Source organism: Scyliorhinus torazame, chromosome 2, assembly GCF_047496885.1.
Source record: "Scyliorhinus torazame isolate Kashiwa2021f chromosome 2, sScyTor2.1, whole genome shotgun sequence".
Taxonomy (NCBI): Eukaryota; Metazoa; Chordata; class Chondrichthyes; order Carcharhiniformes; family Scyliorhinidae; genus Scyliorhinus; species Scyliorhinus torazame.
Window position 1 is genome coordinate 317,717,863 of NC_092708.1, and position 25,827 is coordinate 317,743,689.

Consider the following 25,827-nt stretch of genomic DNA (forward strand, 5'->3'; position numbering starts at 1 on the left):
ACACAGTTCAACTGCACTAAGCAGTCGTCGTTGTTGTCCAGGACGACCACTGCTACTGCCCTGGGCAGCTCCAGATGGCCCTGACCTTCATGAGACATTCGACCACAATGCTTGGCTGAGGTGTCCCACCAGACTGCGGCAGCGCCTGCAAACCGAACTCCGCCACGAACCTGCCTCAGGGGCTGCTCCACTGGAGGAATTCTGGCCGGACGCGCACCATCCCGTGTCCGTTAAAGAGTCCTAACGGAAGGGCGACCCAAGCTGTGCACACCATAATAATCAGAACCTTGTAGTTCCTGTACACCCTTCTCCACTTGTTCGCGATAGGGAAAATTCAGTGGCACGCTTTAAATCCAGCGTAGTTTCTGCTAACAGCTTCGGTTGATACCACACACCAGTCCGTCCCTTAACATTTCTGAGAGGGACGGCCCAAACGCTCAGTGCTCAGCCAACTGCCGCAAGTGAGTTTAAAAAGTCCGTAGCTGACTCACCAGTGGAGCGTATCGCCGAGTTAAACTGGTACCGTTGCATTATCATAGACGGTTTCATGGTCATAGTGGTCTGAAACCATTGCCACGAGTTCATCGAATGACCTGGAATCCGCTGCAGCCAGGTAGGTCAAACCTTTGAGATTCCAAATGTCTGGAAGATGTATCGCATGAGGTTTGCATACTGATTCCAATCCTCCAGCCCCGCATCGATGGCATCCAATTTACCGAACAATGACATTTTAAACGATGCAGCGTACCGTACTCAATACGAACTTCCGATGGCTAGGCAAATCGACGGGAAAATGCAGTGTTTTTAAATCCTCATTACCTATATAATAACTCACAAGGAAGCTGTTGTTAATGAAGATGAATTAATTTACATATTGACAATTACATGCTCACAGCATCTTACTCCCAGTTCGGCCTGCTTTTATCAAGCCCCAGGTGGTTGGCCTCCGCCTCCGTACCTAGGGAACTCGTATTCCACAAGTCCCACATGGAGTACAATGATTGTTTCCCCATGATGCTAGTGGGGATTATAACACAAACCTTGTAACATAAAATAATTTTTTAAAAAATCATAAAACTCCAACTTTCTCCAAGTGTGTATAGGCATATCCCTGTAAATATGCAAGCTCTTCTGGCTCTTCACACTGGCGGGAACATTAGATCCTACCGACGGCCCACCCTCGCCGCGGGTTTCCCAATGTGTGGGATGGATTCAGTGGAAAATCCCATTGACAGCAGTGGGACCAGAAGTTCCTGCCGGCGGCTAACGGCAGGCTGTTTCCCGCTGCCAAGAAACACGCCATGGAGACGCCAGAGAATCTCGCCCACTTTGTTTAAGTTTGGCATTCTTCCCTTTTGCGGATCAGTAAAAGCCAGAGCAGTGTAAGTTATATTATCAATTACAGAGAACGTTATGCATGTAGAAAATTCTGAAAAGTTTCAAGAGGATAAGTAGCAGCAGATATTTTTCCACCGCTTAGTATACCAGTAATAAAGGAGCGTTGATTTATTAGAATAGCAGTGGGTGGGAAAATTGGAATAATAAACTGCTCAGTGAATTCATTTAACATGACATTGTTTAGTAAGTACTTGAAAATAAAGAATATAAAATTATATTGGAAATGCCAGAGGAATGGAATTATAATGGATAATAGCTCAAGATGGGCTAAATATGCAGTTGTTTAATTGTCTCTAATATTTGGGAAAACTCAACGCTGTTAGTTTTGTTCTGCTATGTTGTTGCTTTCTGTCACTTGATCCCAAGTAGATACTTCTCGTTGAAGTTGTGAAAGAGCTTATGGCCAAGAGTTCAAACTTCCAATGTTACATTTCAGATCTAGAGTTCTTTTTTTAATGCATTTTATTCCTAAACTTCAAGTCACTGAAATCTTTCTTCACAACCTTTGATTTTAAACGAGTCATCGTGCTGAATGTTCGTTTACTTGAGTACATTTAATACTGAGTTATTTTCTATTTTGTCTGTTTGTAGAGGAAGATGATGAAGATGATGAAGATGATGAAGATGATGAGGAAGGTGAGGAGGGGGAAGAAGATGAAGAAAGTGACTCTGATGAAGACAGCATGGACTATGACACAGAGGCGCCTTCACTGCCATATATAACACCTGACGGGCCCATAAGAGACAACAGAAACTTGACAAAAGTGATGGAGATGTCATATCAGCTTCCGGATTCCTTTCAGTGGAACCAGCATGATCAAGGTACTAAGAATCTGGGTAAGAATAAATAACTTTTTCTTTGTGTATGGCCTTCATGTGCTGTTTTGAAACAGCATTAAATTAGACTTGTTACATCAGTAGATAAACAGTAGGTCCTTTGAATATGATGACAGAATACTAGGAACTTATGCATTAATGCTCTCATTTCAGCAGTCTCTCCTCCGCATGAAGGATAAATATCAAACTTAATTTTAAATCCATATGAATCTCAATTGCGCTGCAGGCCCTGGAAAATAAATTCAGTTGAATGACATTGGAGATAGTCCTGACCCCTTCATGAGATTTTTTTCTATATTTAATTTATTCCGTGTATGGCTGGAATTTTCCTCCCCTGCCACAGTGCGTTCTGCAGCGGTGGAGGGCAGCTCACCAATGACCGGTGGCAGGATCTTCTGGCCCTATCGTACCCTGTTGAACACACCCGTCACCGCCGCACAACCCCGCAGCGGGGTGCGCTGTCAGCAGGACGGTAAGATCCTGCCAGCGTGGACGGCCAGAAAATCCTGTCTTATGTCTTGTTAGTAGTAATGCAATGGAAGAAATTGCCTCCCATCATTCATTTTGGTGAGTTAGCAGTGGGAAGAAAGTGACATCTTAAACTGGCTCTGAATTTATGTGTTTTAATGTGATTTTCTTACTTAATTTGAACATAATTGCATTTTTGGTGATGGAACTATGGTGGGATCCATTTCTGCACCATAATGGCTAGACTGGCGTTTTTTGTTTTGGCATGGAGACTTCCATGTGTGTGCTTTGTCATATAGCATGGATATACTGGTAGTATATTACAATGAGGATAACCAATACTGGAACGTCCAGAACTTGTGCCCCATTGCATCAAGTGTGACTAACAACAAGCTGAGAGAGATGTACTTGTTGTAAATACTGGCACAAATACTTTACTCTGGATCCTGAAGCAACTTCGAACAGTTGCTAAGAGCTTTTTAAGCATTTTATTTTAACCTTCACTTCAACAGAATTGACCTTGTCTCCAATAGCTTGATTCCACTTGGAATCACCCCCCTCTCCCATGCCCTGTAAGGTGCTCTGTTAGAATTATGGATTTCCCTTTGGCCTTTCCATTGTTTGTTATTTTACCAGAAGAGAAGGAGGAAGAGGAACGTGGCAAGGTGGAGAAAAGGAAAGTGAGGCAGCATTTGAGGAGGATGTAACTTAAAAGGCGCGTGCAGATCTAATGCAGACCTTAGAATTGAGCTTTGTCTTAGAGGAACGGTAGGCCAAAGGGGAGCTGGCTGAAGGTGTGCAAACAAGATTTACCTTTTATCCCAGCAGCTTAAGCAAGCACAGAGAACAGGTACAAGACCATCCAGGTGGCCATCCAAGAATATGTTTGCCAGGTCCCTGAGTGCATTATCAAAAGCGCAAGGGATCTTGAGTCAGTTTGACATAATTGGTAGGCAGACAGCACCATAAACCTTATCCAGTTCCCTAAAGTCCGATGATGAAACACCAGGTAGCATTCCAGCAGCCAGTCACACTCATTCCAGTTGCGACAGTGCTATTCATCTGAGCCCATATGGGGTCATTGTCAATTTTGGCTGATGGATTCTGCTCTTGGATGGATGATAGTCTACCAAGAACTGACATTGGAGTCCACCATTTTTAAGAAGAAAAATACAGAAGTGTCTGCAAGGCTGTGAAGAGAAGAGGCTTTGCCCTCGGACGGAATGCAGAATGCTGTGAATTAAGGATAATTTATGAAATGGGCAAGTATTGCATGTTCTTATATTGTATAATTACTCAACCAATTAATAAAGAGGAATCTAACAGTTAAAATCATGCGTTATTTGACAATTCAAGACTCCCAACAAAGGTTCACTTACAGTTGGAACTTCTTGCAATCTGTCATCCTTGTACATACCTGCATTTGTGTTAACAGCCTGCATACATCATTAATTTTTAAAAAAGGATTTGGGGAGTGGGAGGGGGTTGGGGGGTGGGGGACGGGGGTGGAGGGGGATTGGTACCCCTCCCCTTTCCAGGAGGTTCGGCCTTGGCCAGCCCCTATTCCGCCGCATTATAAAATTAAGCATCACAAAAATCCTCACAAACGTTATGAGTGTCCCAACATGAGCTGCAGCAGTCATCCATCAGCTTTTCTGAGGCCGTCAGGGGATCACCTTGAAAAGTGTTCAAGTTCGTACAGCTCTTCATCACTCTGTCTCTCTGGCAAACCTATTTATACCCCTCCCCCACTGATCTTCACAATTACCTCCACTCCAGCACAGACAATTCCTCAGAGGAGGGCCTCCTGAGGATACACCATCAGATGCTCCAACTTTTCCAGGGACCAGCTCAAATTGTACGAAAAGCACTATAGGTTCATCACTTGAGTGAGAGATTAATTTAAGGCAATTATTATGTTTGACGTCAAATTAATCACCTTTATCACATTTTATGCATTGAAATGCAGTGTGGTTTAATAGGCAACCTTTGAGTTTGCACTGTCAGTTTGTTATTGATATAGAAGTTATTGGAATGGTTTGAACATTCATATTTGCAGACGGAAGGATAGTTAATCAGAAGGCCAATGAGCTGATGCATCACATCTCTTGCTGCAAGAATTTGGACTTGTATAACAGTTTTCATGGGTTGTGGGTGATGCTGGCAATGCCAGCATTTGTTGTCTATGAACCTTTGTTCTATTGTTCCTGAGGAGGTGACCCTTCTTCTTTTCCTGCTTTCTCCAACGGGTGCGGCAGTATGATTTTATCAATTTATTAGAAGTATAACATTACAAATCTGCTACTTTAATGAAGTGCAGTCTGCCGCAGATACAAATTGACATTTCATCAATGAATACGTATCTAGATGTGACCATATCCAAACAGGTATTCATTCTAGTAGAGGCACAAAGTTGGCATCTCCGACAAAGTGGAAAATAGCTCAGGTATATCTTACTCACAAGACATCGGGTAAATACAATCCAGCTAATTACCACACAGTAGCCGACTCTCAATCATCAGCAAAATGATGGAAGGTGTTAACAGTGCTATCAAGCAGCATTTACACATGAGTAACCTGTTGATGCTTGGTTTGGACTCCACCGGTGCCTCTCAGCTCCAAATCTCATTGCTCCAAACATGGACAAAGTTCAAGAATTCCAGAGATGAAACAAAAGTGACCCCTTGACATTAAGGGATATGTTCAGAAGTGGAGATGTCTGCTGATGATTTTACAGTGTTTCGATCCATTCGCAACTCCTCATGTTATGGGCGGGTTTTTCCGGCCCTTTCCGAAAGCGGGATCTTTTGGTCCCGCTGAAGTCAACTCCCCGTAGCAGCCCTTTCCGACGGCAGGATTGGAAGATCCCACCAGCGGTCAATGGCAAGCCACCTCTGCTGGAAAACACACTGCGGGGAGGCTGGAAAATCCTGTCCAATGAGTCTGTAACCCTCATGCAGCAAGACCTGGACAACATCCAGACTTGGATTGATAAATCGCAAGTAATAGTGGTTCAAGCTCAGGAGGTTTGTCTTCTCTCAGAGAATCACGAATCTTTGGAATTCTCTTCTCCAGAGAGCGGAGGCTGAGAATTGAATATATTCAAGGCTAAGATGGACATATTCTTGAACTATAGGGGAGTCACTATTCTTTTAAAAAAAATAATTTTTATTAAAGGTTTTCATAAAATATCAATAACAAAATGAGAAAGAAAAAAGAACCCAACAGGGTTAAGTACAAAACACAATCTAAAAAAGCAACCCCCCAAACCCCTCTTTCCCACCCCCCCCCACCCCCTGTACATAAATAATAAATTAACATTAACACCCCGACTTAACACAACAGGTGTATACACCCCCTCAGACCCTCCAGTGTAAGTAACATAAACAAAAATAAAGTAAACCCCCCCCCCATCCCCCGAGCTGCTGCTGCCATTGACCAATGTCTATCGTTCTGCCAGAAAGTCCAAGAACAGTTGCCACCGCCTAAAGAACCCTTGTACCGACCCTCTCAAGGCGAATTTCACCCTCTCCAATTTAATGAACCCTGCCATATCGCTGATCCAGGATTCCACGCTTGGGGGCCTCGCATCTTTCCACAGAAGGAGAATCCTTCGCCGGGCTACCAGGGACGCAAAGGCCAGAATTCCGGCCTCTTTTGCCTCCTGCACTCCCGGCTCCTCTGCCACCCCAAATATTGCGAGCCCCCAGCCCGGTCTGACCCTGGATCCTACCACCCTCGACACCGTCCTCGCTACGCCCTTCCAAAATTCCTCCAGCACTGGGCATGCCCAGAACATATGAGTGTGATTTACTGGGCTCCCTGAGCACCTCACACACCTGTCCTCACCCCCAAAGAACCGGCTCATCCTTGTCCCGGTCATGTGTGCCCTGTGCAGCACCTTAAACTGTATGAGGCTGAGCCTCGCGCACGAAGAGGAAGAATTCACCCTCCCTAGGGCATCTGCCCACGTCCCCTCTTCGATCTCCTCTCCCAACTCCTCCTCCCACATACCTTTCAACTCCACCACCGAGGCCTCCTCCTCCTCCTGCATCACCTGGTACCTTTCTGAGATTTTCCCCACTCCCACCCACCCCCCCCGAGAGCACCCTGTCCTGTACTGTGTGTGGCCGTAGCCGTGGGAATTCTACCACCTGCCGTCTGGCAAACGCCCTTACCTGTATGTACCTGAAGGTGTTCCCTGGGGGGAGCCCGTACTTCTCCTCTAGCTCACCCAAGCTCGCGAACTTCCCGTCCACAAACAGGTCCTCCAACTTTCGTATCCCTGCCCTGTGCCACCCCGAAACCCCTCCACCTGTTCTTCCTGGGGCAAACTGGTGGTTCCCCCGTAATGGGGTCCAGCCGAGGCCCCAACTTCCACCCTATGCCGCCTCTACTGCCCCCAGATTTTGAGGACCGCCACCACCACCGGGTTCGTGGTATACCTCCTTGGAGGGAGTGGCGGCAGCGCCGTTGCCAGCGCCCCCAGACTCGTACCCACACAGGACGCCGTCTCCAGCCTCTTCCATGCAGCCCCCTCCCCCTCCATCACCCACTTGCGCACCATTGTCGCATTGGCGGCCCAGTAGTACCCACAGAGGCTGGGCAGCGCCAGCACCCCCCTATCTCTACTCCGATCCAGGAACACCCTTCTCACCCTCGGAGTCCCTCGCGCCCACACAAACCCCATTATACTCCTGTTAACCCGCCTGAAAAAAGCCTTCTGGATAAACACGGGGAGGCACTGGAACAGGAACAAAAACCTTGGGAGCACTGTCATTTTGATTGACTGCACCCTACCCGTCAAGGACAGCGGCAACGCGCCCCACCTCTTGAACTCCTCCTCCATTTGCTCCACCAGCCTTGTAAAGTTAAGCCTATGCAGGGCCCCCCAGCTTCTGGCCACCTGGACCCCCAAATATCTGAAGCTCTTCTCCGCCCTTTTTAGTGGGAGCTCGCCAATCCCCCTCTCCTGGTCCCTTAGCTGAACTATGAACAGCTCGCTCTTCCCCATATTGAGCTTGTACCCCGAAAAGTCCCTAAATTCCCTAAGGATCCTCGTTACCTCTGGCATTCCTCCCACCGGGTCCGCCACATACAGCAGCAGGTCGTCCGCATTAAGCAACACCCTATGCTCCTCCCCACCCCACACCAACCCCCTCCAGTTCCTCGACTCTCTCAGTGCCATAGCCAGGGGTTCAATCGCCAGTGCGAATAGCAGGGGGCACAGGGGACACCCCTGTCTCGTCCCTCGGTGCAACCGAAAGTACTCGGACCTCCTCCTATTTGTGGCCACACTCGCCATCGGGACCTCATACAACATCCCAACCCATCTGACAAACCACCTCCCCAAACCCGAACCTCTTCAGCACCTCCCACAGGTACCCCCACTCTACCCTATCGAAGGCTTTCTCAGCGTCCATCGCCACCACTATCTCCGCCTCCCCCTCCCTCGCCGGCATCATGATAACGTTCAAAAGCCTCCGCACATTTACGTTCAACTGTCTCCCCTTCACAAACGCCGTCTGGTCTTCATGGATGATCTGCGGCACACAATCCTCAATCCTCGTGGCTAAGACCTTCACCAGCACCTTGGCATCTACATTTAGCAAGGAAATCGGTCTGTAAGACCCACATTGCAGGGGATCCTTGTCCCGCTTCAGGATCAAGGAGATCAGTGCCCGGGACATCGTCGGGGGTAAAGCCCCCCCCTCCCTTGCCTCATTAAAGGTCCTAACTAACAGCGGGCCCAACAGGTCCATATCATTTTTATAGAACTCGACCGGGAAACCGTCCGGCCCCGGTGCCTTCCCCGCCTGCATGCTCCTTATCCCTTTGATCAGCTCCTCCAGCCCAATCGGGGCCCCCAGTCCCGCCACCAGTCCCTCTTCCACCTTTGGAAACCTCAATTGGTCCAGGAAACGGCCCATCTCTCCCTCCTCCCGTGGGGGCTCGGATCGCTACAATTCCTTTTAGAAGTCCCTGAAGACCCCATTGATGCCAACCCCACTCCGCACCACGCTCCCTCCCCTGTCCTTAACTCCCCTGATCTCCCTAGCTGCGTTCCGCTTCCGAGGCTGATGCGCCAGCATCCGGCTTGCCTTTTCCCCATACTCGTAGACCGCCCCCTGGGCCTTCCTCCACTGCACCTCCGCCTTCCTGGTGGTCACCGGGTCGAATTTGGCCTGGGGGCTGCGCCTCTTCCTCAACAATCCTTCCTCTGGCTCTTCCACATACCTCCTGTCTACCCTCACCATCTCCCCCACCAGCCTCTCCCTCTCCCCCTGCTTCCTCCGCTCCTTATGGAGATCAACTCTCCCCTCACCACCGCCTTCAGTGCCTCCCATACCATCCCCACTCGGACCTCCCCGTTGTCGTTGGTCTCCAAGTACCTCTCTCTATACTTCCTCGGACCCGCTCGCTCACCTCCTCGTCCGCCAACAGCCCCACCTCCAAGCGCCACAGCGGGCGCTGGTCCCTCTCCTCCCCCATCTCCAAGTCCACCCAATGTGGGGCGTGGTCCGAAATGGCTATTGCCGAATACTCGGTATCCTCTACTCTCGCTATCAGCGCCCTACTCAAAGGTCTGCCACCTTCAGGTGTGTCTCCTGGAGCATAACCACATCCGCCTTGAGCCCCTTCAGGTGCGTGAACACGCGGGCCACTCTTAACCAGGCAGGGAGGCCTGTCGCCTTTTTTTCCCCGTACCCTCCATGCCTCCGAAATTCAACACTCCTCTGTTGAAAAGGAGGTGCAAGCCATTGTGGAAGCTGTGCGGCACTGGAGGCATTACCTGGCCAGCAGGAGATTCACTCTCCTCACAGACCAATGGTCGGTTGCCTTCATGTTCAACAGCACGCAGCGGGGCAAAATTAAAAACGACAAGATTTTGCGGTGGATGATCTAGCTCTCCACCTATAACTACGACATCTTGTATCGTCCTGGGAAGCTCAATGAGCCCCTAGATGCCCTGTCCCGTGGCACCTGCACCAACGCGCAAGCTGACCGGTTACGGGCTATTCACAACGACCTCTGTCACCCGGGGGTCACCCGGCTTCTCCACTTTGTCAAGGCCTGCAACCTGCCCTACTCCACAGAGGAGGTCAAGGCCATGACCAGGGACTGCCAAGTCTGTGCGGAGTGCAAGCCACACTTCTATTGGCCAGACAAGGCCCACCTGGTGAAGGCCTCCCGCCCTTTTGAACGCCTCAGTATGGATTTCAAAGGGCCACTCCCCTCCACTGATCGTAACGTGTACTTTCTCAACGTTGTTGATGAGTATTCACGTTTTCCTTTCGCCATCCCATTCCCTGACATGACCTCTGCCACAGTCATCAAGGCAGCATCTTCACCCTGTTCAGTTTTCCCACTGATATTCACAGCGATTGGGGATCCTCATTCATGAGTGATGAGCTGCGTCAGTACCTGCTCAGTAAGGGCATTGCCTCGAGCAGGAATACCAGCTACAACCCCAGGGGAAACGGGCAGGTGGAGAGGGGGAATGCTACGGTCTGGAAGGCCCTCCCTCTGGCCCTACGGTCTAGAAGTCTCCCAGTCGCCCGCTGGTAGGGGATCCTCCGTGACGCGCTCCACTCCATCCGGTCACTGTTGTGTACTGCCACTAACGTGACCCCTCACGACCGTCTACTTGTCTTTCCCAGGACGTTGATCTCCGGGGTCTCGCTTCCTACCTGGCTCACATCTCCTGGGCCGGTACTCCTCCGGAAGCACATGAGGAGCCATCAGGCCGACTCCTTGGTCGAGAGGGTTCACCTCCTCCATGCGAACCCTCAGTACGCATACGTGGCACACCGTGACGGGCGGGAGGACACAGTCTCCCTCAGGGACCTGGCCCCCGCGGGTACCGCTGCGCCCACCGTCACCTCACCGCTTCCTTCTACCTCCCCATCTACCCCATCAACTCATCCGGGGTCCATCAGCACCGCCCCTGCGCCGTCACCCTGTCCGGGACCCAGTTGTGAGGACGACATGCTCCCGGAGTCAAAGGTCTCGACGCCAGCGTCTACACTGCGACGTTCACAGCAGACAATACCCCCTCCTGTGAGACTGAACCTGGGTCCACTTCACCCCGCCGGACATTTTTTTTAACAGGGGGTGAATGTGGTGAGCCACGTATGGCTGTTGTATATATTATTGTATTTACTCACTGTTACTGTTGTTGTGTTGATGTTGTTGTTGGCTCTGCCTATGGCTCCGCCCCTCTGAGAAGGTATATAACCCATTGATCCGGGACAGCCTCTCAGTGCGGGAGAAGCTACTGGTGGGCATATTCTAGCTGATTAAAACTACCATTTTGACTGGATTGATTGCTATCAGGTTCCAAGTGACAATGGTGTGTGACTTGGGACGGGAACTTAAACTGCCACTGTGTCAAAACCCTGTCAATTCCTACCCAACAGCACTGTGGGAGTATGTTTGTCTCACAGACTGCTGTGGTTCAAGAAGGCAGCTCACTGCCACCTTCGCACGGGCATCTCAAGACTGAATTTTAAAAATGGCTGTGGCCCTTAAAGGAACCACTGGAGGGCGCCAGCTAAAAGGTAAACTGTTCAAAAAATAGTCAAGTCAGAAGTGGATTTTAAAACCAAACTGGATATATTTTGAAAAATAGTCAATCAAAGTGACCAATTTGAATTTTAGATTTATTTGGATATTATTTATCTGTGCACATTGCAATATTTTTGCCACACTCAGCATTTATTGTCCATCTCTAATTGCCCCCAAGAAGATAGCGGTGAGCTGCCATCCATTATCCCATTTCTCAAACAGAATCTGCACCTTTTAAAAAATAAATTTAGAGTACCCAATTCATTTTTGCCAATTAAGGGGCAATTTTATTTTTCTGCCTCCGTAGATAGTTCAGGCAGTGCCCTATTGGGCCCCCCCTCCACCAACACCCTGACTCCCTCCCTCCCCACCACCCTCCTTTCCCCTCCCCTCCACCCCCTTCCTTTCCCTTCTCTTGGGACAGAGGCGAGGGTATCTGGTCTCTCCAATGCAAAGTTTAGTGCTTGTACCATTTGTTTTTTGTAGAAATGTGTTGTGAACTGTTTTAATAATCAGATTATCCCCCCCCCCTCCCTCCCCATACATTGGTACTGAGAGGAGGGTACCCTGTTTCTCCAACACAAAATTAGTGTTTGTACCGTTTGGCCTGGTATATATTTTTACTGTTTTAATAAAAAGATATGGCCAATCCACCTAGCCTGCACATCATTTAGGTTGTGGGGTCGAAACCCACACAAACACGGGGGGAATGTACAAATTCCACACGGACAGTGACCCAGAGCCGGAATCAAACCTGGGACCTCGGCGCTGTGAGGCAGCAGTGCTAACCACTGTGCCACCGTGCTGTCCTCATCTAATGTTCTTCAAACACCACAAGATAACACTAATTGTCCCACAAATCCTTTACCTGTCCTTTCATTTTACTGTGAAGGTTTAGTTATTTAATTAAATCTTGCTAGTTGGCTATCGTATTTCAAATGTATTATGGACCAGCCACATACTTGAAGCCTTATCTTTAAAATATGCACAAATCTAATGATCTTACTTGCTGGTGTTGGAGATTTACAACCTCACATCTTTCTTTTATTAATGGCTTGGGAACAGGTTGCCTACCTGCATTTCTTTCTTGACTATTGATGCTGTGTGATATTTGGAGTGAAACATAAAATAATGAGGAAAGTTTGATTTAGGGTGGCATGGTGGCACTGCTGACTCACAGCGCGAGGGTCCCCGATTTGATTCCGGCCTTGGGTGACTGTGTGGTGTTTGCACGTTGTCCCCGTGTCTGCGTGGGATTCCTCTGGGTGCTCCGGTTTCCTCCCACAGTCCATAGATGTGCAAGTTGGTTTCATGCCAGCCTCTGGTGAGAATGGCGGGCTAGAGGGCAGGAAACTTATTTTTCAGCTCCCGCCATATTGTCCACCCAGGAGGTGGATCTTCAAGCTGCAGGTGGACGGCTGCAGGAGGCACTGTTGGGTGGGAATGGTCTGTGCGGGAGGTTGGAATTAGATGGGGAGGAGAGTAATGAAGAGTTGGGACAGGTGGGGAGGCCTAGTGGGGGGGCAAGGGAGGTTGGGGTGGTAAAGAAAGAGAGAAGTTCTGTGGGGGTCATGGAAAGGTGAAGTGGTATGGAGCGGGAGGCTGGTAATGCCGTTCTGGAGTGTGGGCAGGAAGGGGGCAGCGGGGGACATGGGGGTGTGTATTGAGGTGTGAACCAGCATGGTGAAGAGGTTAAAAGGAAAAGAGTTTCAGTAGAGTCAGTGGAGGAGTCGTGGGGGGGGGGGGGGGGGGGATTCTCAGGGTACCAGTGATAGGACGGTATGATGATGGTTAAAGGGGGCAGTGGGAGCTGGTAGAGGGGAGTGTAGGAGGATGGTGGGTTGAGGGACGACGAGGGTTGTTGGAGGGAATGGAGGTGATGTGACTTTGGTGGGTCGGCAGGATGTAGGGGGAAAGGTCAGTTGTAACGGGCGTGGGCTCTTCAGGAAGCTAGGGGACTTCGATATTCACCTGCATGGGAAAGAAGGTGATGGAGGTCGGTTGAAGGATAATGGGGACGTTAAATGTAACACCTAGGGCAATGGTTATGGGTGACTTGTGAGGAGAAAAGGTATTGGACTCAACTTCGAATGTTAATTGCACCATGACTGCTCACAACGACGCAGAGCCTCGTGGTGGTGATCTTGAATTGCTGCATTGGGGTTGAGTCATTGAGGGTGGGTGGAGATATAGGTCAGCTCATCTGAGCAACTGAAGGAGAACCCCAGCATGTTGTATTGACAATGCTAGGTCTTTGGGACGGTTGAGAGGGTGAAGGGAAAAGGCTCAGCATGTGCGGGAGTCTTCTTGCACAAGGGCCCTGGTAAAGACCTCTGCCTGGCTGCACATGCCTGATTTCGGGGAATGTTTTGCCAGGTGGGGGGAGGGGTGAGCGGCTTAAGGACCATTCTAAATAATCCTAATCAACATGATTGGAGTGCACTTGAACTATATTTACACAAGGGTGATAGGTTTAACAATCATTGTACACCCGTGCAACCACTTATAAGACCATAAGACATAGAAGCAGAATTAGGCCACTCGGCCCATCGAGTCTGCTGTGGATTCGCACTATCCTGTAAGTTTCAATAAGATCCCCCCTCATCCTTCTAAACTCCAACGAATACAGACCCAGAGTCCTCAACCGTTCCCCATATGATACGCTCTTCATTCCAGGGATCATTCGTGTGAACCTCCTCTGGTCCCTTTCCAAGGCCAGCACATCTTTCCTTAGATACGGGGCCCCAAACTGCTCGCAATACTCCAAATGGGGTCTGACCAGAGCCGTATACAGCCTCAGACGTACATCCCAGGTCTGGTATAGACCCGCTGGGTCACTGTCTGTGCGGAGTCTGCACGTTCTCCCCGTGTCTGCGTGGGTTTCCTCCAGGTGCTCCGGTTTCCTCCCACAGTCGAGGGATGTGCAGATTAGGTGAATTGGCCATGATAAATTGCCCTTAGTGACCAAAAAGGTTAGGAGGGGTTATTGGGTTACGGGGATAGGGTGGAAGTGAGGACATAAGTGGGTTGGTGCTGACTCGATGGGCCAAATGGCCTCCTTCTGCACTGTATGTTCTATGTATTCTAACCCTCTTGACATGAATGCTAACATTGCCTTCCTAACTGCCGACTGAACCTGCACGTTAACCTTAAGAGAATCGTGACAAGGACTCCCAAGTCCCTTTGTTCTTCTGATTTCCTAAGCATTTCCCCCATTTAGAAAAGTCTATGCCTAAATTCCTCCTTCCAAAGTGCATAACTTCACACTTTTCCACATTGTGTTTAATCTGTCACTTCATTGCCCACTCTCCTAGCCTGTCCAAATCCTTCTACAGCCCCCTTGCTTCCTCAATACTACCTGTCCCTCTACAGATCTTTGCATCATCTGCAAACTTAGCAACAGTGCCTTCAGTTCCTTCTTCCAGATCATTAATGGAGATTGTGAAAGGTTGTGGTCCCAGCACAGACCCCCGAAGCACACCACTAGTCACCGGCTGCCATCCTGGAAAATACCCCTTTATCCCCACTCTCTGCCTTCTGCCAGTCAGCCAATCCTCTATCTATGCCAGGATCTTACTCTTAACACCATGGGCTCTTAACTTATTTAACAATCTCCGATGCGGCACCTTGTCAAAGACCTTCTGGAAATCCAAATAAATCACGTCCACTGGTTCTCCTTTGTCTAACTTCCTTGTTACCTCCTTAAAGAACTCTGGCATATTTGACAGACCTCCCCTTGACAAAGCCCTGCTGACTCAGTCCTATTTTATCATGCACTTCCAAGTATTCCGCTATCTCATCTTTAATAATGGTCTCTAAAATCTTACCAATGACCAAAGTCAGGCTAACCAGTCTATAATTTCCCATCTTCTGCCTCCCTCCCTTCTTAAACAGTGGTGTTACATTAGCCACTTTCCAGTTCTCTGGGTCCCTTCCTGCCTCCAGTGATTCCTGAAAGATCACCACCAATGCCTCCACAATCTCCTCAGCTATCTCTTTTAGAACCCTGGGGTGTAGTTCACCCGGTCCAGGTGACTCATCCTTCACACTTTTCCACATTGTGTTTCATCTGTCACTTCATTGCCTCATCCACCTTCAGACCTCTCAGTTTCCCCAGAACCTTCTCCTTAGTGATGGCCACTGCACTCACCTCTGCCCCCTGATTCTCCTGGAGCTCTGGCATCCCACTCGTGTCTTCCACCGTGAAGACTGAGGCAAAGTAACTATTCAGTTCGTCTGCCATTTCTTTGTTTCCTATTATTACTTCTCCAGCCAAGTTTTCCAGTGATCCAATATCTAGTTTTGCCTCTCTCTTATCTTTTATATATTGAAAAAACTCTGCATATCTTCCTAAAACTAGAACTTCATAATCTTTTGTTCCCTACCACTTCTTCTGGTGCTTCCCTGACATCCACAACAGGCAGTCTGCTGACCAGTTAGCCCTGTTGTCTCAGATGATTTTGGTGGCTGTCTCCTGGAGACGCGGGCATGTAGGGACCTGACTTACTTTGGCCGACTGCAGTGGGGCAGCTGCTCTCTCTGCAATCACAGAGGATGACTCTGAAGTGTAACAGGCAAGGGTGATTTGGAAGGGCTGGACACCCTTGGCAAATCCAGAGTGGAGGTCCCAGGTGTGTCCAACTGTTGCTCCTCCTCCTATTGAGTGCCTGAGGGACCCTACCTGACTGCTTGGGGAAAATGGGTACCTGAAGGAGGTCGAGGTGTCCCATTCATCTTTTGCATAGCTACTGAAAGAGCTCACCCATGGTCACTGCAATGCAATACAGGCCTAGGTGCATCTCCCGCAGAATCTGCTGGACCAGGTTCTCTATGGAGACTGCCATTCTTCCATGGAGACCTCCATATATGCACTTTGGCACCGCTTCATCAACCAGTAGGCGGATGGTTTCCTCCTCCTCGCGTGCCACTTGTTGACAGCCTCCGACATCTCTGCTTGATTTTGCCTGTCTCTCCAGCATCTCTTGGAAGGCCAATACCAGAGGCCCATCACAAGACCTCGCAGATGCCTCTTCCCCAGCACTCCTCAAGTATTGGTGAGATTGGCTGACCCTGCCTTCTGCTGTGACCACCAGAATGTGAGACTCTTCATAGACGAGATCCAATACCCACCGAGGCGTGTGTCTCTGAGTTTGTGAAGGGTGCAGGTATTTGCTGTGACACCTCTACTTTTTTCCTCTGCAATGCCCTCGGTCCTCACTGGGCTTGTCTGAGTACTACATAGGGCTTTGCCTCTTTCAAGTCTTCCCCTCTTCCTGCTGGCACTTATAAGTGAGAGAGGAGAGATGAGTGACTTCATGATGTAACAATCCCACTTGATGTTATAACTGGACGGAAAGATCCCAGAATGGAACCCTGGCTCAAAAGTCCGTAACTTTTACTTTATTAAAGTAAAATGTGGAGGAACAGAGTCACAGGAACACTAATTAACAACAAGGAAAAACATTTATTAAACATGGACTATAATGCAATACTCCTTTACTCACCCTTAACTGAACAAATATGCACCGATTTAAAAATTAACATAGATGACAAGATACATCTTAAGATACAATGGCCTCATTAACACAAAAAAAAAAAAAAATTTTTTATTAAAGGTTTTCATAAAATATCAATAACAAAATGAGAAAGAACAAAGAACCCAACAGGGTTAAGTACAAAACACAATCTAAAAAAGCAACCCCCAAAACCCCCCCCCCCCCCCGTACCTAAATAATAAATTAACATTAACACCCCGACTTAAGACAACAGGTGTATACACCCCCTCAGACCCTTCCAGTGTAAATAACATAAACAAAAATAAAGTAAACCCCCCCCCCCCCCCGAGCTGCTGCTGCCATTGACCAATGTCTATCGTTCTGCCAGAAAGTCTAAGAACGGTTGCCACCGCCTAAAGAACCCTTGTACCGACCCTCTCAAGGCGAATTTCACCCTCTCCAATTTAATGAACCCTGCCATATCGCTGATCCAGGATTCCACGCTTGGGGGCCTCGTATCTTTCCACTGAAGGAGAATCCTTCGCCGGGCTACCAGGGACGCAAAGGCCAGAATTCCGGCCTCTTTCGCCTCCTGCACTCCCAGCTCCTCTGCCACCCCAAATATTGCGAGCCCCAAGCCCGGTTTGACCCTGGATCCTACCACCCTCGACACCGTCCTCGCTACGCCCTTCCAAAATTCCTCCAGCGCTGGGCATGCCCAGAACATATGGGTGTGATTTGCTGGGCTCCCTGAGCACCTCACACACCTGTCCTCACCCCCAAAGAACCTGCTCATCCTTGTCCCGGTCATGTGTGCCCTGTGCAACAAAAGGTCCCTCTTGAGCACAGACGATGACTGTGAGCAAATACACTCTCCGCTCTGAACCCAAGTTAGTGTCTGTGGTTTCCTTCTCAGAATCCTACCCAGATGATGAGTGTTTCCAAGCTCCATTCCCAAAAACACACTTTAAATTCTTCTCTCATAATAATGCTTTCCCTTGACGATTTGCATTCCGAAATGCATTCCTGGTTTTACAAATTACACTTTTAAACAAGGCTTCCGCTCCTCTTCTAACAGCGAATCCAGACTAAGGTTTCACACCAACCCATTTCGGATTTCTTTGTCTTGACTGTTGTGCAAACTGCTCACAATTGCTTTAACTCTTGACTCCCAGACTGTCTTAAAATAACATCCAATGTTTCACCCATCTCTAAAATCTGCTGTTCCTATTTAAATCTAATCACTGCGATTGTCTCTTGAACTCAGAACACTTTGTTTACTCTTCCTTGAGTTCTTCTGAACAATACCTTGATTTCTGTTCTCTTAAATTGAGTTGTCTTTAACATCTTTCCATCTCAATTCCCTGGTTATCTGGACTGTAACTTTGTACTTTAGGAAGACTGCCTCTTTGCAGCTACCTTCCTGCCCAGTCTTTCTTCTGGCAGAGTTGAGAGCTCTTCATGTTCCGAGATCTTGTGTCCAACTGCCCTGGCTTTCAATTAAAACTAAGAACAAAGGAAAGAGGCCTCCTGTTGCTAATCAATGCCCCTACTACTATTTATTCTTCAAGCCACAGCTTCCTCTAAGCACAATAGAAACCCAGGTGGAACTTAATCATCTCCCACACGTACAAACACCTTTGTCCAGGCACAGAAACATTAATTAAACCTACTTAAAATTATACCATATTTCTAATGTTTGCCAAGACAAATATAAATCCCTTAAAACTACCTTTGTTTTCCTAACAATGAGCTGCCTCCAACATGGAGGAAGGCATGAGTAACCCTTAGATTTCTATGCCTTGCATGGATACTTACTGGATGGAGGCCACAAGCCAATTTCTCTACCTTTGCAGTCTCTGTCCCGCTCAACCTCTGTCAGCTGGGCTGCCTACTCCTCAAAGTTGGTGAGATAATCTCCGTTTCTGTTCTCTTATGGGTTAACTTTCCCTACACAAAGAGAGAAGGTGGGGTTGAGAGAAATTGGGTTTCAGGTATCTTTCTCATGTTTCCAGTCTTACTAATGACCCACTTGATTGTGTGCCATGTGATTGATGCTCTGCAGATTGTCCACAAAGGTCTTGGGGCAGCACCCTCCAGAGGGGTTAAAACCTGCTGATGTAAGGATAAGGCTCACAGAGGCATGTCAATAGTGGTGCTTGCTACTGCCCTTGACACCTGAACCCCTTACAACCACCACTCACCCACCCCTCTCCTGCCCCAAACATCATGTGAGCTCTGTGTGGAAGAGTCTGGGACCCACAGTAGACTCTCCACCTACAGAGTAGATGGACTACAGTGGGACTACAAGGCATCACCGTATCAAGTTGCCACTGAGGCCCGTGTCCCCCGTACCATTCAGTGAGGTGAATGTGAGCAGTTGAGGGTTCACTTACCCTGGCGAGGTGGATGAGGTAATTCGAGAGCGGTACTTGGGCAACGACCGGGCAGCATTATTTCCCCTTGCAGTTCCCCACATTCTGTGTGCAGTTCTTGACTCTTTAGGAAGAATGTAAATACACTGGAGGTGGTTCAGAGGAGGTTTATTGGACTGATACCTGGAATGAACAGTGAGTGGAGTGGCAGTTTGGTAAGTGCGTGAATTTAAGGGTTAATCTCTTGCCTTAGAATCTAGTACTAATTGCTGCTAGTTCTTTGATAACATCCACTGTTTGGTAGGGTTAAAATTCTAAAGAGTAGACAGTTAAGTATCTTTAGGGCTGAGGAGAGTGAAAGACAGCCACTAATAGTGGGTGGGGCTGCTGTAGCTTGAATAGTTCACTGGGGCTAACAGGTAATCTGGTTTAAACCAATTCCTGAAACAGCTGAGGTAGAGTTTGAATCAGAGAACCTAATGGCATCAGCTCAGAGAAGGCGAGACGGGATGGCCTCTACTTTAATGCTCGGAGTACCATAGGTAAGACAGATGAGTTAAGAGCATGTGTGATGTTGTTGCCATCACAGAGACGTGGTTGAGGGAGGGGCAGGACTGGCAACTCAACATTCCAGGGTATAGGATCTTCAGGGGAGGGTGTAAAAGAGGAGATGGCGTTGCATTATTAATTAAGGAGTCTGTTACTGCAGTGAGGAAGGACGATATCTTGGAAGGCCCTTCAAATGTGGCTTTGTGGGTAGAGTTTAGAAATAAACACACTGCTGCACTGCTGGGTGTGCATTATGGACCACCAAATAGTCAGCGGGCAATCGAGGAGCAAATATGTAGACAATTCACTGTTGTGTGTAAAAAAAATAATAGAGTAGTTATATCATGGGATTTCAATTGCTCCAACATTAACTGAGATAATCACATTGTAAAGGGTTTAGAGGGAGCAGATTTCTTGAAATGTATTTAAGAGAACTTTTTATATCAATATATCGAAGGTCCAACAAGGATGGTGCAGAGCTGGACCTAGTTCTGTGGAACAAAGCCGGACAGGTGCTTGAGGTAACAGTGGGGGAGCAATTTTGTGATAGCCACCACAACACTGTGTGTGTTAAATTTGTCATGGAAAAGGGAAAAAGATGGTCTTCAAAAACGGGTTTTGGATTGGAGGAAGGCTGATTTAATTAAAATAAGGCAGGATCTGGCCAAAGTAAACTGGGAACAGCTACTTCTGGGTAAATCTGCAGCAGAACAAAAGGGGGGGGGGGTGTTGGCATAAAATGGAATTGCTGAGAGTGCAGGTCCAATACGTTCCGTTCCGGATGAAATGTAGGCGCAACAACCCCGAAGAACCCTGGATGTCCAGGAATATTCAGGACTGGATAGGAAGGAAAAGAGAGGCTTTTAACATTCACAAAGGGAGCAAATCTACAGAGGCCCTCGTAGAGTATAGAGAGTGCAGGGAGGAACTCAAAAAAGCAATTAGGAGAGCAATGAAAAAGCAGTGGTGGGTAAGATTAGGAAAAATCCCAAGATAGTCCATAAACATATGAAGGGGAAGAGGATAATCCGGGAATGTGTAGGACCCATTAGGGACCAAGGGGGTAATCTGTGCATCAAGCCAGATGGATGACATTGGTAGGGTATTAAACGAGAAGTTCACATCTGTCTTGACTTTGGAGAAAGAGGATGTGGGTGCAGAATTCATACAGGGACTGAGAAATTTGACAGAGGGAATGAGGAGGTACTGGAGGTTTTGGGGGCTTAAAAGTGAACAAATCTCCAGGTCCAGATGAGTTGTATCCCTGGCTGCTGCGGGAAGCAATGGAGGAAATTATAGGGGTTCTGACCCAAAATTTTAATTCCTTTCTTGCCACAGGGGAGTTACGAGAGGGCTGGAGGACAGTAATGTGGTTCCAATTCTCAAGAAGGGTGGTAGAGATAAACCAGGTAATTTCAGACCAGTGAGTCTCTCATCAGTGGTAGGAAAACCACTGGAGAAAATTCTGAAGGACAGAATCAGTTTCCACTTGGAGAGGAAAGGTTTGATCAGGGACAGTCAGCATTGCTTTGTCAGGGGGAGGTCATGCCTGACAAATCTGATTGAATTTCTTGAGGAAGTGAATTTCTTGAGGAAGTGACCAGGTGTGTAGATGAGGGTTGTGCAGTTGATGTAGTTCATATGGATTTCAACAAAACCTTTGACAAGGTCCCACATGGGAGACTGATAAAGAAGATAAAAGCACATGGGATACAAGATAACATGGCAAGTTGGATCCAAAATTGACTTTGTGATAGGAGATAGAGGGTGGTGGTAGAAGGCTGTTTGTGTGACTGGAGGCCGGTGTCCAGTGGCACACCACAGGGATTAGTTCTGAGTCCCTTATTATTTGTGATATATATAAACAATATAGAATAAATTGGTGAGGGGGCCGGGGGGGGGGGGGGGTATTAAGTAAGTTTGCAGGTGGCACAAAGATTGGCCAGGTGGTTGACAGTAAAGAAGAAGGTCTTAGGTTACAGAAGGATATAGATGGATTGGTCAGATGGGCAGATCAGTGGCAGATGGAATTTAATACCTGAAAAGCGTGAGGTGATGCACTTTGGAAGGAATATTACGACAAGGGAGTACTCGATGGGCGGCGCGGTGGCACAGTGGTTAGCACTGCTGCCTTACAGAGCCAGGACCCGGGTTCAATTCCAACCTCGGGTAACTGTGCAATTTGCACGTTCTCCCTGCGCCTGCGTGGAGGGTGTTCCCCAGGTGTTCCGGTTCCCTCCCACAGTCCAACGACTGGTTAGGTGGATTGGCCATGCTAAATTCTCCCTCAGTGTTCAAAGGTTAGGTGGGGTTCGGGTTTGCAGGAGTGTGGACCTAGGTAGGGTGCTCTTTCAGAGGGTCGGTGCAGACTCGATGGGCCTTCTACACTGTAGGAATTTTATGATTCTATGAATGAATGGCAGGATACTAGGAAGCTCAGAGGGACAGGTTAATAGGGTAATTAAGAACACACACGGAACACTTGCCCTTATCGATCATGGCATAGATTGTACGAACAGGGAGATTATGTTGGAGTTGTACAGGACTTTGGTTAGGCCACAGCTGTTCAGTTCTGGTCACCGCACAATAGGAAGGATATGATTGCACTAGAGGCGATGTAAAGAAGATTCACCAGGATGATTCCTGGGATGGAGCATTTTAGCTGTGAAGAGAAGCTGGATAAGCTTGGGTTGTTTTCTTTGGAGCTGAGAACGCTGAGAGGGGACTTAGTTGAGGTGTATAGGATTATGATGGGCATGGACAAGGTGGATAAAAAGCAGCTGTTCCCCTTAGTTGAAGGGTCAATGACGAGGGGACATAATTTTAAGGTGAAAGGCAGGGGGAGGATTCTCTGTTGGCTGACGGCGATATCGTGAAACTCGTTTGGACGGAGAATAGGTTCTGACGCCAAAATTGGCGGGTGCCGATTTGACGCCAAATCACAATTCTCCGTCACCTTGCCAGCGGCGTCAAGGCGATCCGGAATGCACGTACAGTAAACACCGTTTGCATGTCATTAGCTGGCTCGACCTGGTATTCTCTGGACCCTCTGAAATTTTCCGCTCTGAAGAGCTGAGTTCCTGACGGCGCAGGTCACTTGTGCTTTTTAAAATCGTGAAACCAGCGTTGTGGCAGATGAGGGAGAGAGAGAAGGTGGGAATCCTCCACAACCCCCTCTGTGATACATATCTGCTACTCTATGGGGTGCGGGCCCTTGGTTGGCAGTAACACTGGGTCTGGTCTATGGGATGGAGGATGATTACAACCTACTCTGCGATGAGCTCTAACGCTCCACATCGTTTGACAACGTCTGACTCCTGCCCACGGTAGCACCTTCCACAGACCAGACAGGTGATCCCTGCATGCGAGCTGGCCATGCGGTGTTGGCCTGGGTGGCACGCACGGTCAGCACCACCTCCTGCTCCCGCACCTGGTTGGACTCCTCCAACTGCATCTGCAGGTGCTGGATACTCGCCGACAACCCCTCATGTAGTCCCTGGCTCTGCGACTGTATCTCCACAATCGATGGGACTGTCCATTCCAGAAGCCCAAAACCCATCTGGACGGCAGCTTGTTCCTTGCCTGGCCCACCCTCCGACCGTCCGCCCCCTCAGGTGTTCCTACCTCCACCTAATGTACTGGATCAGCTGTAAAGTGAGCATCATAGAGTGTCTCAGGAGTCTCTTCACTGAAGTGCCCAAGGAGAGGTGAGTGTCTCTGGGAAGGGGAGGATGTTGGAGATAGCTGTGATGGGAAATCAGTGTCATCCTCAGACTCGAGCACCAGGATGTCCTGCATCGCGGAGTGCTGGCGTTGAGCTGCTCTCATCATCGGTGCTCGGCTCACGAGATGGGGGGGGAACCTCCGGCTGTGGCACTGGCTGGGGGCGGGGGACACCAGATGGGCCCGCCCCATCTCCAGCAGGTCCTGCAAGATACAAGGCAAGTCCCACAATTCGTCCACGGGCCAGGGTAAAGTGGGGGAGGTGGGGGTGAGCGTGTGGGTAGGGGTGTGGGGGTGAGGGTGGTGTGGGGTTGGGGGGGGTGTTGACTTACGTGTCACGGGGAACTGCAACTCAGCAGGGTCTCACATCCTTGCCCGCGGCCGAACTCCATCCCAGCAACTTCCCTTTCCTTTGGGCCGCCGAACACGTCTAGGGCCGTCTGCTCTGCCATGGTGAGGGGCCGCAAGTCCGGCGGTCTCCTCCAGTCTTCTCCTGCTCCCGGCGGTTATTGGCAGCCCTCTCCTGGGGGGATGGGGCAAGCGGAAAACGACAGTGTCAGCCCAGGGGGTAGGTAGCTGGTGGCCTCAGTGGCCAGGGCACCCGGCCATGGCGGACGGTATGGTTACCAGCATGTGGTGCAGGGTGGGGCTTCCGCTGCCCTCCGGGGTTGTGAGGGAGTGGGGGTGGGGAGTTAGCCAGAGGGAGTTCTGGGTGTGTGAGGCGGAGTTAGTGCCAGGGACACGGTGCTGCCTACTCACCCTGGCCGCCCTGAGGAGAATGCACAGTTTTTTCAGGCATTGCTGGCCGGACCCGATGGTGTTGCTAATAGCGCTGACGGCCTCTGCCACCTGCGCTCAGCCATGGCGAACGGCAGCGGCTGGCAGCCTCCTTCTCGGACCGAGGTATAGGGTCAACCGCCTATTCTCCACCGTGTCGAGGAGGGTCTCCAGCTCAGCTTTGGTGAAGCATGGACCTGCTCTCCCTGCTGCCACCTTTTTGGCTTGGATGGTATGTGTGGGGAGTGAAGTGTGTACATGAACTGCTCCAGCGCCGTGCTGGCCCCCACTCGGTCGTACCCGGGCCCTCTTTGCGCCGTCGTGAAACGCGACGCTGTTCAAGACGGCGCGAACACTTGGGCTCCATATTGGAGAATCGCCCCCAAAGTCTATTGATTTAGCAAAGATTAAGGACAAATAGTAATTTTATTGCTTCTGCTTTCAGGACAACAGTACAAAATAATGAGAAGTTTATGGAGACTCTACTTTTGAAGGCAAAATAATCTAAAATTAAATCAGCTCCAGGAGTAAATATGCCTTAAATTATCTTTTTTTGGGGGGGGGGTGATTTTAACATTCTGACACACTGGCCACAGGGGATAAGGATGGGGAATGTTTGGCAGTGGCCAATAGTACATGGGAATCCCGGAAGTCTGGGTTCTTTTCTCATGTTGTGGAATTAATGCAACATTTACGTACATCCCTGAGTGAAGACTATAGGGTTAGCAAGATGACTCTGTACTAGTTAAGGACAGAATTATCAATGTCTTAGCCTAGTAGCCGTATCTTTACCTTGACAGGCGCTCAAATTAAATGAAGCGAATCTGAAACATCCAACGTGTGCTTTGATTTTTTAAAATCCTGTCTTCGAGGCCTCATAGCTAATTTCTTATGTATTGGAGTGGTATCATAATTGTAATTAGATTAGCCCCTTCATGTTCCAAATATGATTTTGATCATGGTTAATAGTCCGGGCCTCATCTATTCGAGAGATGCCAAGCTGCAAGGACTTGTGGTATTCAGCTTTTAATTAGCCATGAGTCTGTGTTTTAAGATGATAATTTAAAAAAAATATATATATTTATTCAAATTTTTCAACAAATTTTCAACAAACCCCCCCCCCCAACAAAAAGAAAGAAACAAGAACACAACAAGCAGAAATTATACATTGGATTTCCCCCATATACAATAATCCCCCATATAACAGTAAAAAACACAAATAGGGAAAACCCCCCACCTTAACCCAAACGCCACCCCAAAAGAACCCCCCCCCCGCCCCTCCCCCCCGCCCCTGGGCTGCTGCTGCTGCTGACCTCCTCCTAACGCTCCGCCAACCCATTTGAAGCCGGGTGGTATGGAGCGGTGCGGATATGGCGTATGCCGTTTATCTTCATGTACCTCACAAACTCCTCACTTGTGAACGGAGTGCCGGTGTCCGTGACCAGCACCTCGGGGAGGGGCCATGCGTACTGAAAGACAAACGCATCTTCTCGATTGTAGCGCAGGACATTGTGCCTACCATCTTATGCACCTCTAACCATTTAGACTGGGCATCGATTAATAGAAGGAACATGTATCCTTGAAAAGGGCCTGCGAAATCCGCATGCAAGCGCGTCCAAGGCCGCCCTGGCCATTCC

The 25,827-nt window shown here is 48.8% G+C and overlaps 1 protein-coding gene across 4 annotated transcripts in view; it reads left to right on the top strand.

Annotated features, from left to right (window-relative positions):
• LOC140399936 (uncharacterized) overlaps positions 1 to 25,827 on the top strand; it is a 237,743-nt gene that overhangs the window by 96,659 nt on the left and 115,257 nt on the right. For 3 of the 4 annotated variants that reach the window (XM_072489433.1, XM_072489447.1, XM_072489426.1), the window contains one exon: positions 1,990 to 2,235. In XM_072489433.1, the coding sequence (XP_072345534.1) occupies positions 1,990 to 2,235 (246 nt within the window). The remainder of the gene's footprint in view (positions 1 to 1,989; positions 2,236 to 25,827) is intronic. The other variant, XM_072489441.1, reaches the window with a different exon arrangement.